Source organism: Symsagittifera roscoffensis, chromosome 9, assembly GCF_963678635.1.
Source record: "Symsagittifera roscoffensis chromosome 9, txSymRosc1.1, whole genome shotgun sequence".
Classification (NCBI taxonomy): Eukaryota; Metazoa; Xenacoelomorpha; order Acoela; family Convolutidae; genus Symsagittifera; species Symsagittifera roscoffensis.
This window is the reverse complement of record NC_087070.1, coordinates 45,962,570-45,981,464: the sequence shown is the minus strand read 5'-3', so window position 1 is coordinate 45,981,464 and position 18,895 is coordinate 45,962,570. Positions and strand designations below refer to the sequence as shown.

Genomic DNA, 18,895 nt, shown 5'->3' with positions numbered 1-18,895 from the left:
TAATCGCTGGGGCATCTTCAACCTCAAATCCTCTTTTCAAAAAACATGTCATTCACACTAATTGCACGTTCGAAATTAGAGAGCGCATTTGCCTTCTTTCCAGCAAAATGAAATTGAATTTATTGAAGAAATTCTAAATCAAACAGCAATTAATCGAATTTGACGATTGTTTCTTCACATGATTAATTGACAATTAAATTTATACAGAGCCAAAAGACACCGACAATCCTAAAATCGAGAATCCTACAAAATCAAAGCGAAAATAAAATAGACAAAACGAGAACTCAAAATCAACCAAACAATAGAATCAATTCAGTATTCGGCTTTAAAAAAATAGCGGTAGAAAGAGCTTTAAAAGTTTAAGAAAAAAATGCTCCAAAAATCTGAAAGATATAACTTCTTGACTACATATTCAAATACAACGTTTACTACATAGGTATCAAACTCACCACTGCAAATGTCGACCTAATCACATTCTAGACTAATTTATTACCCAGAAAAATCTTGTCTTCAATTTTGGAACTATAGTGACGGTACTCGGCAAGCTATGGCAACCTATACGTGAAATAATTCTCACGTGTGACTGAATTATTTCACGTAACAGAGAAAAAAAAGATCTAACTAGAGTTCGAAACTCAGTTCTGAAGATTCCAAGACATGCCCGTTATTACTAGAAGGAATCATAAGTGGCTTTAAAGGTGTTAAAATTTCATAATGAAGCAAGTTACATTTCTGACATATTTTCAGAAGTTTGTACGGGAAACAGTTTAGTTACCAATTATGAGTCGCTTGATCCCGCAAGTGAAAATAAATCTTACATCATTTAAAGAATCGAAAAACTGTACTTCGAGTTTTCAGCTGAAAACTCAAACAAGTAAATCAACTAATAAAACTTAAGATATGCCCTTTTTCCAGCCATATCCACAACAACTTCGGAGAGAGTTCATTTTTATTAGAAAGTTATAATTAGAAAGGTAAAAAACTGCACGAACTAATTCGACTTCGTTCAAAAACACCTAATGAACTAGTAGACAAAGCTTTGTGTCATTTCATATTTCGTTATCGGCGAGCGAATTAAAACGAAGATAAGCGAGCTTGAAAATTCAAACCTTCAAAAAAAGTTGAGCATTATCGAAAGTGTTAAATGATGGCTTGAAGATACTTTGCGTTCCAGAGAAAAAATGGCCAACAAAAATTGGAAAAAGTCAATGAAAGCAATTAAACAAATAAATACCAACTTGTTTTTTGAAACATCAACTTCCAAATTTCAAAGAAAAAATAGATGCCCTTCAAGCTCTTTGAATTTTTTGTACATTTATGTCGTCAAGAAAAAAAACACGGATGGATGGGACATTTTTCATTTCGCTGGGACATCTGAAAATTAAATTCCGTTTTCGAAACTAGAGGTCGATCACGTTTTTCGTGACCTTTACACTTTCGCTGTTCGACACTTGAGTTTGACTTCTTTTTAACAAAAGAAATGAAATAAACTTATAAAGAAATCAAAAATCAAACAGCAAAAAAAGTAAATTTCAGCCTGCACAAAATTTTCCTGAAAAAAAAAGAATAAAGAAATCATCATGACCTATTTAAGAGTCTGAACTACGTTCATCGACTCTTAAACACTTCATAAAATTGGGACATGTTTCAAAACAGCTCCTATTAAACACTATAACTCCAACCTTAATTACACAATTTCCTTACAGCGCTTTTAAAAACGTCAAGAAAAAAACACGGATGGATGGGACATTTTTTATTTCGCTGGGACATCTGAAAATTAAATTCCGTTTTCGAAACCAGAGGTCGATCACGTTTTTCGTGACCTTTACACTTTCGCTGTTCGACACTTGAGTTTGACTTCTTTTTAACAAAAGAAATGAAATAAACTTATAAAGAAATCAAAAATCAAACAGCAAAAAAAGTAAATTTCAGCCTGCACAAAATTTTCCTGAAAAAAAAGAATAAAGAAATCATCATGACCTATTTAAGAGTCTGAACTACGTTCATCGACTCTTAAACACTTCATAAAATTGGGACATGTTTCAAAACAGCTCCTATTAAACACTATAACTCCAACCTTAATTACACAATTTCCTTACAGCGCTTTTAAAAACACAGCCAACAGATAACTGTAAATAGTCAATATACGCCAGTTAACACAAAAGAAGAACAATAACGCAAGTAAAACAAAAAAAGACAGTTGGATAAAAGTCAATGAAGACTCAATCTCAAAATTAAATTCCTTTTTCGAAAGTGGAGTTCGCCTTAATTTCATCGAAAGAAATGAACTGAACATAAAAAAAATTGCCGCCAAGTCAAACAGCCAAAAATTTGTAGACTTTTCCTTAAAAAAATCATCACGCTCTGTAAAATAGTCTTAACTACGTTCATCGATTATTAAAAGACAAGCATCAATTCTACTTTTATTTATACTGCATAGGTTTCGGTTCTATCACACAACAAAAACAGGGATTTAGCATATCACAAGTTTTAAAACAGTGTGAAATTTTTAAGATAAGATTTTGGCTTACTTTGATCTAATCTTATGCTTCTGATAAAATGAAGCAATTATTTCGATCATTAGAAGAATCCTTTCTACTATTTTACCTCAACACAGTCGGTTTGGAGTTTTTCTTTTAGTAGTTCGACCAGGAAATCATTTCCACTATCCTCGGCGTCATCTAGTTGCTTTTCCAACTCCGAACACTTCTCGCTTTTCTCACTTCGTTTAACACGATCATTCTGTTTCGAAAAAACTAGACCGGTAAATTTTGCTTCACCTCACATTTTAATTTAAAGCTGAACTATCAAAACAAAAAACAGTCCGAAGCAAATAATGAAACTTTTGCTGGTTTCCCAGAAAAAAAATTAAAATTCAGCAGTCATCCTTTTCCATTTTTTTCAAATCATTTTTTACAAATTTTCTCGGCTCAGCCTTTTATATTATAACACGTACTCGATTGAAATAAAACTAAAAAGCAAGAAGCTCCAACCGAGAAAGGGTAGGCTCCAATTGGGCATTTATTATCCTCTAGATGGTTTTTGTTTATGTTATACTGCAATAAAAGAGCACTTTCAAAAAGAGCACTAATATTTGCGACTTTTGTGAAAAAGCGAAATCGTAATATCACACAAGCTTTGCTTGTGTAAAAAAAACCTAATAAAACGCCAGAAATTCGTAAAAATAAAATTGGTCTAGACTAATCAGAAACGTTGAGGTTATCATAACAGTTGGTTAATCAAGGTGACCACTTCTTTGAGAGAAAAATAGTGACTATGACAATTTTCGAATTTTTTGTCGACCTTTTTTTTAGGTCGGCCAAAATAATTTTTCAAGCTCTGCCAAAGCACTGAAACTGGCCAAAATTTCTGCGCCGCAAGCATAATTAAGAATAAACAGGCTGAAAAAGACAGTTTTAGGCACTTTTTGAAAAATTTTGAAAAAAAATTGCGTTTTTTCGGCGCGCGCTCCCCCCTCAATATTAGTATATATTGGCGCCTTTAGAAAAATTTTAGGATCCGTCACCAAAAACCGTTGTAAATAGTGACTTTTAGTGACCATTGAAAGAATAGTTACCAATTAGCGACCAATAGTGACTGGTCACTAAAATAGTGACCAAGTGGTCACCCTGTGGTTAATTGCCTTATGACAACAAAGAGTTTAACTCATAAACCAAAAAGGAATGTGAAATTTTGTTCAAAAATCGTGGTTCAAAAACTGTTCCCGAGAACGAGCACAAAAATTCGCAGTACCAGAGTCCTCCAGTAATTGCATATAATAAGATTTTATAAAAATGAAGGAAACACTAAAAAATGAAAACAGCCAACTGGAAATGAGTCAATGAACGCAAGTAAACAGAAAAAAACACTGATTTGTTTTCTGAAAAAAATCTCAGCTTTCAAATTAAATTAGATGCCCTTAAAGCGCTTTCAATTTCTGGAACAATTTACTATTTTCATTTTTTTTTGATAAAATTAACATAATTTGAGAAATTTGGGTCAATAAGAAAAATTCAATTTCGCTGGGAACTCTGAAACTTAATTTCGAAACTAGAGGTCGGATCACCTTTTTCGTGGCCTTTAAACTTTTGCTGTTCGGTAGTGGACTTTGCCTTCCTTTTAAAAAACGAGATGAACTGAAGTTGAAAATAAATCAAGTCAAACCGCGAAAAGGTAAATTTGAGCTTGAACAAATTTTAAGACTTTTTCTGAAAAAAATTATCATCACGACTTATATAAGAGTCTGATATACATTCATGACTCTTAAGAACTTGTTACAAAAAAGCTTGCAGAAATTCTATGTAATAACTAATTACTTCAATGAATCAAATCCATGAAACTTATTCAATTATTTCAATTTTGCACAAAAGCAAAGCGAAGCCACATATTAATTGAATTGTAAGCTAGCTGTCATAAAAAAAAATTAAAATGAAAGCACTATCTCGAAAAAACTCGAAAGCGCTATCTCGAGAAGACGTCAAAAAACCACAACTGAGAAAACTTAACACAATCATCTCGAATTTTAATTTGAGGAAAAATACATATACGAACACAATCGCCAGCGTTGATCAAGCGTCAACTAATCCGACAACACATAGGTAAACGTCCGTTGAGCCGAAAACGAAAAATTTTAAGCTTATTTCTGAAGTTCGAAGTTCTAACTCCCCTAAGGGAACAACAACGAAGATAAAATCTTCCTTTTCTCATCAAACGACGCAAAAAAAGATGACACAGCCGAAACAACAAAACCATTAGCTGAAACCATTTAAGTCAAACATAGCTTTGAGGCAAATAAAAAAACTTATACAAAATAAGGGCTAGCAAATCAGGGCTCAAATAACAAGAGTAAAGCAGAAACATTTTCAATCACAGGTAAAATTGCTCACAGCACAAAAAACTCTATGCTGAGGCAACTAAGCCGACAAATTATAAGCAGACAAACACAAGGGTGGCCATTTTTTTAAACGAAGATTTTCAGTTTGAAAAGCAAGCCCTGATTGCATTCGAAACTAAAGCCATTCGCGCCCCAGGCGTAGACGTTACCTATGTACAAAGAACCTCGAGAATTTATAATAATTCAAGCTATCAAATGAATTTTTCAACCAATTTTAACCTGAAAAAGACCATAATCCGATTATTCACCGCTTTCTAATCGCAAGCGTAATTAACCTAGCAGTGGTAGTAGCAGTTAAGTTAACTCTTTTTTATTCTACCCGATGTCAAATTATTCCAATTAAGTTATTGTTGGCCTGAAATGTTTTCAAATTTGCAAAATATTTAGTATTTCATTGACCATGCTTTAGTATCAAAACGAGATCTTTGGTATGCAAAAGTTAATTTGACGGTCAAATGAGTGATCATATTATTGTCAAAAGATGCCCAGGTTAAGTTATTAGTTCATGATACTTGTCCCTCAAAACGCATATTCAAACATCTTTTTCATTCTACCAGAAGTTCATGTCTATCGATCATTTATCTCGAGAATTTTTATGGTGCCATATTTTTCCATATTCCCGTATAAGTTAAATAAGCGCTAAATATTCATCTTAACCTCAAAAATAGAAGTGGGAGAAGTAAAAACCAAATTGCAACCCAGACGGATTATAGGAGAGCCCCTCGTGGCCGAACGACCGATTGACCCGAAGAGTTAGACAATCAGAATTTAACATTCGCACTGGACAATTCAGTGGCAGACGAGTTGAAAACTCTCGTGGAGCATTCGGTCGTTCGGATGTGAGAACCCCCCCCCCCCCAACTGAAACACATATCTGCTGTCCACACATCTACCCCCCCCCCTCCCCCCCCTCACCTTCCCCAGGCAATATTTATTTCTAAAAAAAACTACTAACCTCAATGCAGTCGCGCTCGTAACTCTGCTTAACGATTTGATAGACTGCGTCCGTTTCATCATCAGTAGAGTCAAGATGTTCTTTCCATTCGGCACATTTTTCAGCCAACTCACTCTAAAACCAGCCTTTCATTTTCAACTTCAAGTTAAAACCAGGGTTTGAATGGTAATCAATTGTTCAGACCAGCTGCTCGCTTCTAGTTCATTCCCGTGTACATTTTCGTAAGAACAATTTTCCAATCATTTTTTAATTTAAAAGAAAACAGTTCACACTATTGGCTCAATTAAGGAGTACAACTGCCAACTGCTGAATGTCTCAAATTGTTATGACAATAGATTTTGTAATCTGATTTTGTAAAACTTTCACGTCGCGGAATGCTAAGGATTTTTCTTTTTGCGATTCGGACCTTCAAAATCTCCTTATTGGAGGCCATGTAATAGAAAGCAGAGCAGTTGATCTTTAGGTGAATCGGAGCTTGGAAGCAAACCTGGACAGCTCTACTTTGTCGTCGTTTTCGACTACTCGGCGGATATATTTCGTCGCATTTAGACATGAACTGCATGAGATTCATTTTGAACTCGTTTTCGATCGTCTTTAAGTTCAGTTTTCCTTCCTCCTTATACTCAACGCAACTAGCTTCTAGCGTGATTTTAGCCCCGTTTCCACCCTGTGTTCAAAAAAGTAAAAAACATATTTTATTCGTTCTATTGAAATTGAGTCATATTTGACAACAGACTTCGGAAAAATATAACATACTATCATCAATATATTTTTATCAATACTTCGGCCACTGAAAACTTCGCTCAATTTAAAAGCAAATTGCAAAACAATATTCAAAAACTAAAGAGCTAGCGCACGCAGGTTTGCTTCCGCTTGTTTTTTTTTGCGATAGCAAACCTGTCTTCTGTGGCGATTGTTCGCATATTGCTTCTCACACTCAGTAAGAAAGCCAATAACCGACATTTGCAGCTTATTCTGGACCAACTCGCGGTCGAGTCGGCCGTTTTGCATGTAATCCATGCAGAGCGTTTCAAAGTTCACTTCTGCTTTATCAGTTGACTAAAATAAATAAAAAACTGTCGAAAATGTAACAAATTTGTATATTTATTTTAAAATTGTGAGCCAATTACGATTTAATTGTTTTTGGCCATTGCGCATATGTAAAGACACGGAACGGAGGAATACGCAGTCGCTGAATAGAAAATAACGCTACAAAACGATTCAGTGTTGCCAAGCTCATTTTTACCAAGTGAATTCAATTCGTTTTTGTTGAGAATTCATCAAAAAACTTTTAAACGTTTAAAACAATCAGCCCGTTTTGTTGCTTCCAAGCTCGTTTTTATTCACAAAAAGCCCGAAATAAAAACCTGTTCGCGTTTAGCCCGTCTGTTAGTCGCATCACAACTCGAGATGAATTCGATCACACTCATTTTAAGCTGCTTAATAAGATCTCCTCTGATATTCGATGTTTTCTTGTAGTCCAGACAAAGACTTTCGAATGTAATTTCTTCAGGTTTGCCCTACAAAAAAAAGATTTCAGAGAAAGCAAAAAACGAAACCGGTCACTAAACGCTCCTTTATCCAGGTTTTGCTTTCAAGCTCTTGCTTTAAGACTAATATTTTACCAAATCGACATTTCGCTTTCGCCTCGACATAGGACAGTCTCGAATGAATTCAGCGATGCTGCTTTTAACTTGCAGAACTTTTTCAGAGTCGAAATTTCCGGTTTGCTGGAATCCAGCACAGACACTTTCGAACGTAACTTCCGACTGCGAACTTGCTGACTAAAATACGAAAATTCTCCGTGATATCCTACTTTGTTTTTAACAGATTAAGTGAAATTAAGCTAATAAAATCTAAGCATCAATTGCGTCTACGATAGAAAGACCAGTAAAAATTTTTCGACCTTATAAACTGCGAGGAGCACGACTATGATTATTGTACCGACATTCGAAGAAAGTGACAAATCTTCATGATTATGGTGTTTTTAAGCAGTCAATTTTCAATTAAACTTTTTTGACCAAAATTTTACCATCTGAAAAATATTGTTGTCCGGAGCTCAATAAGCACAAAAATTCACCTAAGATCATTCGTAAAAATTTTGGTTTCAATATTTTGCGTTCTTAAAACACACGTAAGCGGAGTATAATGCGTTCGTATAACAAGCGGATTAAATGTGTTCCTAAGGCTTGTAAGCGGAGGGTAAAATAAGAAAATCAAATGGAAAAAATCTTTCTTCCTGTTTTTTTTTCTTCAATTTTTCAACCAAACACTTTTTAATTAACCTTAAAGAACAGTCGGAACATTCAGGACTTAGCCCTGATATATGAGTAGTCATGTTCGTCTTAATGCTAGCTTCGAATTTCTTTTTAAAGTTTCGTAGTTTAGATTTGCTTCCAAGCTTCCTCATTTAATTCTCGAACTAACAATTTGTCTTTTATGCCTGTCAGTTTGTTTCGCAGGAGCAGGACATTTTTGTGCAAATTGAAACAAGTCCATGCCTATTTCTTTCAATTTACTTGGTTGAAAGTCTCCTGTTCGTTGATAATTGAGGCAAATACTCTCGAAAGTGGGCGAGACTTCGTTTCCAGACTAAAATACGCGAACCAAACTTTTCTCCTTATCAAATAAAAAGCATAGGAGACCCATTCATTGCTTTCTGTAAGCTTACGCAAAAATTTTCATGAGCCAGAAAAATCTAATTATCAGAGAAGCTCAAAAGAAGCGCCGAAAAAGCAAGCTTACGTTCATTTAGCGAATTGATAGCGGTGATTTCTAGCAGTTAATTTAAAAGTTCGAGCCCCATTTTTGCTTCCAAGTCAGTTTTCATTTCAAAATGCGTGATTTAAAACCTGGTCACGCCGAGCGCGTTTATTAGTCGGTTCGCACTTCGAGACAAACTCGATCACGCTCATTTCGAGTTGCTTAATCAATTCTCTTCTGATATTTGAAGTTTTCTTGTAATCCAGACAGAGACTTTCAAATGTCACTTCTTTGGGCGAAACCTACAACAACTTTCTTATCAGTTCATATCATTACTTAAACTACCGACGACACAAAATAACCAAGCCCTGGCTTTGCTTCCAAGCCCCAATTTAGTCATTTTATTTTACCCCTTCACTGTTTCTCTTCTTTCGCTTTGACAAGGGGCAGTCTTTGATAAATTCAGCCACACTACTTGTAACTTGTAAAACTTGCTCAGCGTCCAAATTTCCAGTTTGCTGGAATCGACTGCATACACTTTCGAATGTAAGTTCAGTTTCTATGACCGACTAAAAAAGGAAAAATGCGTTTTTAGGCAAGTTCCGCCCAGTATTAGATATCTCAGATATCGACCGTGTACGATAAGAAAAATCTCAGAGCTGCTTAAGGTTTGCTTCCAAATTAATTTTTCTATCGTCATTCAAACTAACGGTTTGTCGTTTCTGCCTGTCAGTTTGTTTCGCAGGAGCAGGACATTTATTTGCAAATTGAAACAAGTCCATGCCTATTTCTTTCAATTTACTTGTTTGTATGTCTCCTGTTCGTTGATAATTGAGGCAAATACTCTCGAAAGTTGGTGATTCGTCGCTTCCAGACTGAAACCAAACTTTGCTTCCTAACTTAGTAAGCCTACAGCACGTTGAATCGTTTTAGGCGTTTTAGTGGTCTTGATTTAGCTTTTTCTGACGACGCGTTTGAGCTGTCCAAATTCACTTCTTTGCCCATGATTTTTGACCTTTCGTACAAACCTTGAGGACCTCGTTGGACCTTCGTGACCTCTGAGAGGTACTTAGAGGGCACTTGTTCAAGAAGTCCATAATTCCCATGCCGATGTTCGCAACTGAGTCTACGTCTAATTTGCGCAAGCTGCGGTATGTTTGGCAGACACTTTCGAAAGTGAGCGGCTGGTTTGGATCCTTTAAGAGGATGAAGTTAGTTAAACTTACCCAAATACATACACATCACATGCAGCTATTTGAACTCAATTGCTATGATGCATGACTTTGCTGTTCCGATAGCCTCTCTTCTTGCCGTGATAGCATCTCTTTTTACGTTGCTTTCCATCGTATAGAAAAAATATATTTGGTTTCTTAAAATCAAGCTCTCCCACCCAATTTGTCTACGTAAGTTAAGCCAGTTAACTAAATTATAAATAACAAACCTGCGTTTATCGAAGAGACAGACGGTTGCAAACAAACGTTAACTCTACACAACATTCAAGCCAAAAAAATCAAGTTAAAACGAGCAAAAAAAATCCACCAAAAATTTTGTGAAAAAATAAACGTCACATAAGGAATTCAATAACGCGAGCTCTGCAACTTGTAATTGAAATTCACATCATATATGCAAATTGCAACGGTAGCAAAAATGACCTCCCAAAGAACACCACGCTTATTATTTGCTTAAATTCACTGGAAAAATAATTACGGGAAAAAGTCTAGTACCCAATTACAAGTCACTTGCTCTCGCAAGTTAACTAACCAAAAAAAGAAGCTCACAAATCTATTCTTAGTGCTCTTTATTTTTCTCTGAGCTGTAAAAATTAAAACCAATTCGTAGCAACATATATATTTTTTAAAAAAAGTCTAGTTCATTTAAAGGGGCTTTTTTTCCATATCCCACCCCTGTAATTGTAAAATATAATTACCTAAAAATTATTCATGCGGTTATTTGTAACTAAAAAATCTTGTTCAATTCTGTTCCTTTGTTATTTTGTTCTTAGTTTAGAGCATCAAAGTTGATTTTAAACAGTCTTACTGAAATCTATTCTCTAAAAAAAATCTTTTGAGAGACTGGAAAAGAGCCCTCAAATTTATTAAAATGAGCCATGTTCGTCTTTTCTATCATTTTTTAAAAATATCAAAAATCTTCAGAAGAGCTATCAAATATCATATTTTGCTATGAAAATTCGAAAAACAAAAAGATTTAAACGTACATCTTCATCATGGTTAGTGCAAAGTGTGGGTAGTTGGTTGAAGCTCAGATCAGGGTGTAGTTTCAACAACACACTGATGTGATCTGCCCTGAAGCTATTGTGCACTTCATAGTAGCTACACGCATCCCCCACAACCCCTTGCGGAGACAACCCATCTTTCCCCTCCCCACCCCCCGAAATCAGCTGAAACAACTCATTGCTGTCCATCTCATTTCCAAATAATATTACCCCTTCTCCAAAATTACCAAATAGATTATTAAATGCGGATTACGCATTTCTAGTTATTGATTGCATAAACATCATTTTCTTTGACTTATATTTTCAATGATCAGATTTCTTATATGACATGCAATGGTTTGTTTCAGCTAACTTCAGGCGACCGGTACAACAAAATTTGTGAATCTATAGCGCAAACACTTGAAGGAAAACCGAGCCGAGCAATTTTACTTGGCTGAGTACCAGAAGAGCTGGTGTATATATTTTTAAGGTATAAACAAATTCCGGAACACTTTTTCGCACTTCTGAAAAATGCGCCACGTTCTATCGAATCCAAAAAAAAACGAAAAAAAAACATACGCCTGAGTCTGAGCATAGGCTGGGTAGTTCGTTGAAACTGAGATCGGTGAACTTGTCCATTAGGTCGTTGATTTGATCACGCGTGAAATCTTTGTGCACGGCATAGTATTCACACGCTTGCTTCACGATTTCAGATTCAGAGGGGTTTGAGTCGCCCGAGTCCCCGGATATCAGCTGAAACAAAAGATCTCTTTTGTATTGAACTTAATTTTTTTTCGCTGTAACTTTGCATTGAATTGTTTATTTTTGAACTATTATTGGAGACCTTTTGTTTCAACCAATATGAGATATAAGCGTCGATTAGTTTGTCTTAACACATAAACAGAGACGAAGCAATCGTGAATAAAATCTTACAGCACAGCGATATCCAAGAAATTGCACAGCACACCAGTAATCGATTTCAACTTTTACAAGCTACGCATCCGTACCAGGGATGCGTAATAATATATTGCAATACTATTGTGTACCCGTTATCCAATATATTATATTGATTCTACCCTGCCAATCAATTATTGCAATAATTGCAATTAATTGCCGGATGGTTTGAGAAAAAATGTCATCTTAAAATGTAACCTAAGAAAAAAAAACATACATCAGAATCGGAGCATAGACTGGGTAATTCGTTGAAACTGAGGTCAGTGAATTTCTCCATAAGGTCTGTGGCCTGTTCTCGCGTGAAATCTTTGTGCACGGCATAGTATTCACACGCTCGCTTCACGATCTCAGAGTCAGAGGGTTTTGAATCACCCGAGTCCCCGGATATCAGCTGAAACAAAAGATCTCACTAAGTATTTTAGAACAAAAAATGAAGGCTCATTCAATGCATTTTGAAGATGTATAAATTGGTTTCAAATGTATTACTATCTAAGTGAGATCTTTTGCTTCAGCAGGTACCACAAATACGTTAGTTTTGTATACGTTATAACCACACACTAGTTTATAAACTATATCAAAATGTGTTTCATCTTGGGATAATAGCGAAAAGGCTTCAGCCATGACGTTAAAAAAGATTAATCATATTCATATAGACAGAATTTAAAATCACAAAAATTCAGCCGTAAGAAAAAAACGCTTCTTCTCAAATGCATTTGTAGAAAAATTGTTAAATCAAAAAATAATTTCTGACGCAATAGAAAATTTTCATTGGAGTGTCTATTTCATTTGAAGAGCTGCATAAACTCCTCAAAAACTTCCGATTCTTCCCACTTTGATTAAGTTACAATTTAACTATAACTTAGATACAATTAAAATTACGGCGTCCAAAAACAACCAAAAAACATTATCGTTGAATCTTACATTGTAAAAATGTATGTATATATTTTTTGAAAATAGGCTCTCCTCTAACACTCATGGAGTCAAAAGCAAATTTGATTCCAATTCTCAGACTTGAACCAACCTCATCATTTTTACACAGCTCAGCGAGTTGCTTGAACGAAGTTCTGTCTGGATAGAGACGCTTGAGGTCCTCCATTTGTTTAGTTGTGAAGTCCGAATTTACAGAATAGTATTCACATGCTAGTTTCACGGTTGCTTCGCCCGAAGGATCAGAGCCCCCCTCCCCATCCAATCCCGAAATGAGCTGAAACAGAGACCCATTTTCTCTAATTTTTCTCATCACAAGGCAGATGGGAAATTTGAAATTCAACATTTAGGTGGTCTTGTTTCAGCTCTTTTCGCGGATGCTTTTATTGCAATTTAAGTTGATATAAGTTATTTTCGGTTAATTTTTATTACTGCTTAAGGCTTCATTCCAAACTATCGAAAAACTTATTCTACTCAGCACTGATAATTAGCTTCTCTTTATTTCGACCATCTGAACCGATTAATTCTTGGACCAACTTAAGTGATGAACGGTTGGTGTGTCAGAGCCTTAAAGTGAAGGAGTACAAAAGATTTCCGAGCAAGATGTTAGAGCCTTGAGGTTGCTTGAAGACATGCCGGTAAAAATTCCATGTTAGATCTGGCAACTTCTCTCGATCCGCTCACAATGATTCGATATCGCAAATATTTATACTCCGAGTCTTCCTATGCACATGAAAGTTCGACCAAAAAAAAAGAGAATTTCGAAAAATAACACAGAGGCGAAGAGGACTTTGCGCCACTATAAAAACTAAATCTACCAAAATCCTCAAAAAACTCAGATCAAACAAACCTCATTATCGCACAGCTCTGTAAGCTGCTTAAACGTGGTTCTTTCAGGGTACAGCTGTTTAAGACTCTCGTATTGTTTGGTGGTAAAGTCAGAATTCAGCGAATAGTAGTCGCACGCTTCTTTCACGATAGCCTCCCGCGATGGATTAACTCCACCCTCCCCGTCCGATCCCGAAATGAGCTGAAACAGAACCTCGAGTTGCGCATTTATTATCTCTTTATTGATATTACAATTGGAGGTTCGTTGAGGCAAAGGTTTCAGCTCATTTAGGGATTGTTTTTTAATCCAGGGGCGTAACTAAAGTATCTCTTCATCTATTTCCCCTTTTCATAAGGGAGAGAGAGAGAGAGAGATTCGTTAAGAGGAAGAAAATTTGCATCTGCTTGACTGTTGTAGGGGTGGAAATTCGTCTCTAGGTACGAAAAGGGGTAAATAGTTAAAGAAAAAGAGATTAGCTAACTTTCAGATTATAAGAAATGTACGAAAGATTTACGAGTGAGGCGAAATTGAAATTCACATACCAAGCGTAAGTTACGCGAAAAATCAAGCAGACTAGACTGTAGATGGACGACACAGAACTTGAAAAAAAAGCTCCATAAACAAATTCAAAACGAAAAAATTGTTGACTCGTGAAATAACTTTCGGCAAATTATGCTTGAACAGAAGTCTTAATCCGAACGAACACAAAACGTCAGTTAGCTTTAGAACACATGATAGTTGGGTCTCGGACACATCGAACCCAAAATATAGCTGCGCTCGTTATCTGATAGGTCCGAACTTCAAGATCGGCAAATAAGCATGCGGATTCCAAATCTTCATTATCCATAGTTTTTAATAATCAGTGATGAAGGAAGTTTCGTTTATTGCAACCCAACAACAAAACTGAATTTTGGCTTTTAACAATCCTTCTATTACCCGTGTACCTATTTCATAGCTTCTTTTCATGTGATCGTTTTACGTGTAAAAAATGCATTTTGAAACTACTCAGAATAAAATAATCTTTCCTTTCTATAATGGTTATCTTTATAGATTTTTTGATGCCATAGATTTTAATTTTGAAATATGGTCGCTAGATTTAATTTTGTGAAGAAAAAATAGGTGGGTTGTGAACAACTAACTTCTCCGTCGGCGCACAACTCTGTGATTTCTTTCAGGGAACGATTGGGGAAAGCACTCTTCAGTGCGAACAGCTGTTCGGCCGTGAAGTCTTCGTTAGCACGGTAATAGTCGCACGCTTCCTTAACCATTGCATCCCGAGACCCACTTGATCCCGCCCCTCCCCCGTTTCCACCCGCACCACCAGAAATGAGCTGAAACAAAAGTTCCATCTGAAGGGTAATTTCTAGATGCTATGTAGGCTTTCTTTTGATGGATATTATTTTGCAAAGCTCATTTCTGGTAGGAGCGGAAACGGTCGTTCTACTACTAAAACTCACCTCCCGCGTCACGAAAATAAAGAACCTCATTTATTCTCTCCTTTGCTCTTTTGCAGAAAAAGAAGTAAGAACCAAATTTGCTAAAACTTTGTTGCGAAACAATATACGTCGCAAAAGGTTGAGACAGATTTCGTTCCATGACAGATCTTGTCCCATTTTAATTTCAACCGATTTCGTCCCATTTCAAAGCGTACACAGATTTCGTCCCACAAATTTGGATATGGGACGAAATCTGTTAATTACATGAATAGGACGAAATCTGTAGTAGGACCAAATCTTTGCCAATTATCGCAAAGTTAGAGATTATTTTAAACTTTAACTACAGCATTTGTTCATGCTTCAAATAGATCAGAGTAGGCAATTAAATAAAACAAGACTGCTCGTATCAGGGCGAAGCCCTGAATGTTCCGGCTGTCTTTTAAGGTTTATGGAGCAGTAATAACATAAAAAAATGAAATGAAATAAAATAAAATGAAATTTTTTTTCTAAATATTGAAATTTTTTTGAAAATCATCCCCCCACACGCCATATTAAGTACAAAAGGATAGATTTCGTTCCTTGCAAGTAATCAATTATGGCAAATAAGCTTCGTTCAACCTATTTGGAACGATTTCTAAGACGGATTAAATCTCCGCTTACGCGTTAATAGCTCGAATTACATCGCACGTTAATTGTCCCAAATTGGTCATAATGGCAGCCTTTAAACCCTCATAACTTTACGAAAAATGATCACAGGTGAAATATCTTTTCAAATTTAAGCTCAGGACAATACTTTTTGAATGATATAAAAAAAATCCCGTCAAAAATGGCTAGTTGAAAAGTCGAAATTTGTCTGAAGAAAAAAAACCCACCCCGAGCACAAATATTCTGTTACTTTCGTATCGAAAGTCGGAACAATAATTTTAACGCATAAGACTTAAAAATTACTTTTACGCATTTTACAAACTAATTCGATGCACATAAGTGTACTAGTTTCCTTGTTTGGCCCCTCGAAAATTCTGTGGTCCCTGATAAAAACAGGCGCAGTAATTGGGTTAATTTTCACAGTAAGCATTTTAAATTCTCTATATTGATAACTCAGCTGGCAAAGTTAGTTAAGCGGGTACGAATTTGGTTACCAACCCCAATGAGTTGGATCGAATCCCGCGCTTACTTTTGTTTTCAGGAAATAGGCAGGAAAAAGCATCTTAACTAGTGTTCTCACGGGACCAAACAAGTAAACTAGTACATGTATAAGATCATGGAACGGAGAAATAATTATTGTTGGCTAAAAATAATGGATTATTGCATGATAATTCTTTCATCCTTCAATTCTAACTCGCAGGCTCTATCATACAATAATCCATTGCTATTTGGCCAACAATCATACTTTCTTCGTTCCGTGATATTATGTATTAAGTTCAGCCACTTGAAACGAAAAGACGAAGAACTTGCTGCTGTAAAAGAAAACATCAGCACACTCAGACAAGACCTGTAGACGACCAAGACCTGTAGATGACCAAAACAAATCGGACTTTAAAAACTTTTGAAATTTTAACTAACTCGATCTTTAAGAGAACTTTAAAAATTGAAGTTGCCTCTGCATTAGATTACTGTTGGAGCTGACTTTTGCTAGTAGTCATTGAGCACAATGACAGTTCTTGATTCACGGAATCAAAAATCGTTCTTAGTTCCCTCCACAATTACAGCGCGCTTACGGAAGTAAATTTTTCCAAAGCGAGGAGGGAATTAGACACTCAAAAAAGACGATATTAAAAAACGGAATTTAGACGATTTCGCAGAAACAAATTTATTAGAATTGCCCGGAATTGTTTAGACCCCAATTAAATCAAGTTTCCACATGTCACAGTCGTGTAATTTATGCATTTCATAAATGTATTGAACTATTTGGATGTAATACTTTATAATTATCATTTATAATAAAAACTTATGTTTTGAGCTTATATTCACATTTGTGTGACTTCACGAGCAATATAAACAACAAAAAGTTTTTGTATAAATTCCATTTTATTGATATCGTCGTAGGTGCTTATCGGAAAATTTCTGAACTCCAATCAAAAACTGACACCTCGCAATTCGCGGCCTAGCCAATTAGAATAGCAAGTAAGACTTTCATTTACATTCAAGAACTGATGGATCAAGTTTACATCCTCCCCCCTAAACGTGTTTAGGGGGAGGATGTTAAATTGGTCCGAATTGATTAGCAAAATATTCGGAATAACGCTCGATTAAAATTTAGAATAATTTTTCATATGCGATGATCCTATATACTCTTTTTTAAGTGAAGTTTCGTTTTAATCAACCAGTTTTATTCGCTTTTTGTCCGAAACGCTAGTGACCTTTAATTTGCTTTCCGTCGAAGTTCCTGTCGCCCTCACAAGCTTTTCAAACTGTTACTCGCTGGTAGTTCCGACCATTGAAAATAGGGAACTTTGTATTCGGGTCTGTTTTATGATCGGACTCGATTGAGTGATATATCATATTAAATCCCTGACAGACGTGATTCGAACCACATAAAAAAACTTGAAAGTTTTCCCAGTGTCGAAAAACCGGTGATTTTTTTATATTTCGTCTTAATTCGAGTGAATAAAGCGAGCGAGCAGTCTAATTTTAATTGCTGTAAGCTTAATTTAAAAGGTAAAAACTTAGTTTTTGTTGGGTAACGTTAGTTAACTTAGAGTATTTTAGCGCCTTTTTGGAATCAAAATTTTCAAAATTCAAAAAACTTGAAAACTTCGTTTTTCTAGATATTTTTCTACAAAAACTGTTTTTCAACTTGCTTATTTTGCATGGATTTCAAATATACCTTATCCCCAATAGTACTGATTTTCTGATTTTTTTAATAACTTACCAACTTCAGATGATGCTGAGGATTATTTCACGAATGACTACTAAGAGGACTTTACTCATAAAGGAATGAAATTATGGAAAATTTTCAACCAATCAAAATCGGTAGACGTTCCAATTCGCGAAATCGTTTTTGCACAAAATCGAAACTTAAAACAGTTTTTCAAATTTTTAAAAATTGCTATCCTTTAATTAGGAATTAAATTTTTTTTCAATGCACTTTGTTTCAATCTTAGATCTGACAATCTGCTTATGTTGCAATCCGTCCGTTTAATTTTATTGGACTGGATTTATTTGCGCAATTAGGAATTTTTCCGATTTATAAGAGATTTTTGAAAAGCAACGTTTTACAGAGGAAAAATAGAGATTTGAGGTGCTTGTAAAGTTTAAATTTTGACCTCAAGTCTCTTCGGCTTGAAGTCCCGTCGGCCTGTTGTCTTAGACCCCTCCAGCATACGGGAACGCCGCTGCTAAGATTTACATTAAATTTGTTTCTAAATATACAGGGCATTTTTCGGAATGATAACCTTCAATACTAGACGTAATTTTCCAGAGAACTGGTTGTTTATACCGTCTTTCTTTGCACCCAGTAAAAAGGGTATATCCTAGTTGGTCTAGCGGTTAGGATTTGCGGCACTTACCCGCAAGGCCCAGGTTCGACTCCCGGACTAGGAATGGGAAACTCGATCAAACACAAATTGTGTTGTGATAGTTCCTTTTCCAGTTTCCAGACTGAGAGAAACGGGAAACACTTCGTTGAGTTTCTCTCATGTTAAACATTATGTTTTTTACTCTCTGTTTTAAACTGTTTTTACTCATTTGTTTTAAACAGTTTAACACAAAGTCCTCACCCTGTATGTAACGAACCGTATATGTATCTGTTGCCAATTTCAGAGAAGTCATTTCCCAACCCGGTACTACTATGAAAGAGTGGTCCCTCGAAAAAGTAACAATGAGAGACAGGTCCCGCATGCATTTCGCATCTTATAATTTTCACAATTGATTGGTGTATAAATTATTCATTTCAAAAAATCTCGCGAAATATGTTGAGTCAAAAACTTTTAAGATTAAAAATTGTAATTACTACATTGTTTATATATTGAAATTTGCTCGCTTC

The 18,895-nt window shown here is 35.6% G+C and overlaps 1 protein-coding gene across 23 annotated transcripts in view; it reads right to left on the bottom strand.

Annotated features, from left to right (window-relative positions):
* Positions 1–18,895, bottom strand: part of LOC134854903 (uncharacterized) — an 86,425-nt gene that overhangs the window by 51,984 nt on the left and 15,546 nt on the right. For 22 of the 23 annotated variants that reach the window (XM_063871269.1, XM_063871273.1, XM_063871276.1 and 19 more), the window contains exons 12-19: positions 14,614–14,805; positions 13,496–13,675; positions 12,740–12,922; positions 11,936–12,109; positions 11,344–11,517; positions 6,337–6,516; positions 5,850–5,963; positions 2,608–2,742 (exon numbers count right to left, since the gene is read on the bottom strand). In XM_063871269.1, coding sequence (XP_063727339.1) covers positions 2,608–2,742; positions 5,850–5,963; positions 6,337–6,516; positions 11,344–11,517; positions 11,936–12,109; positions 12,740–12,922; positions 13,496–13,675; positions 14,614–14,805 — 1,332 coding nt within the window. Of the gene's footprint in view, positions 1–2,607; positions 2,743–5,849; positions 5,964–6,336; positions 6,517–7,216; positions 7,370–11,343; positions 11,518–11,935; positions 12,110–12,739; positions 12,923–13,495; positions 13,676–14,613; positions 14,806–18,895 lie in introns of all 23 variants that reach the window. The other variant, XM_063871268.1, reaches the window with a different exon arrangement.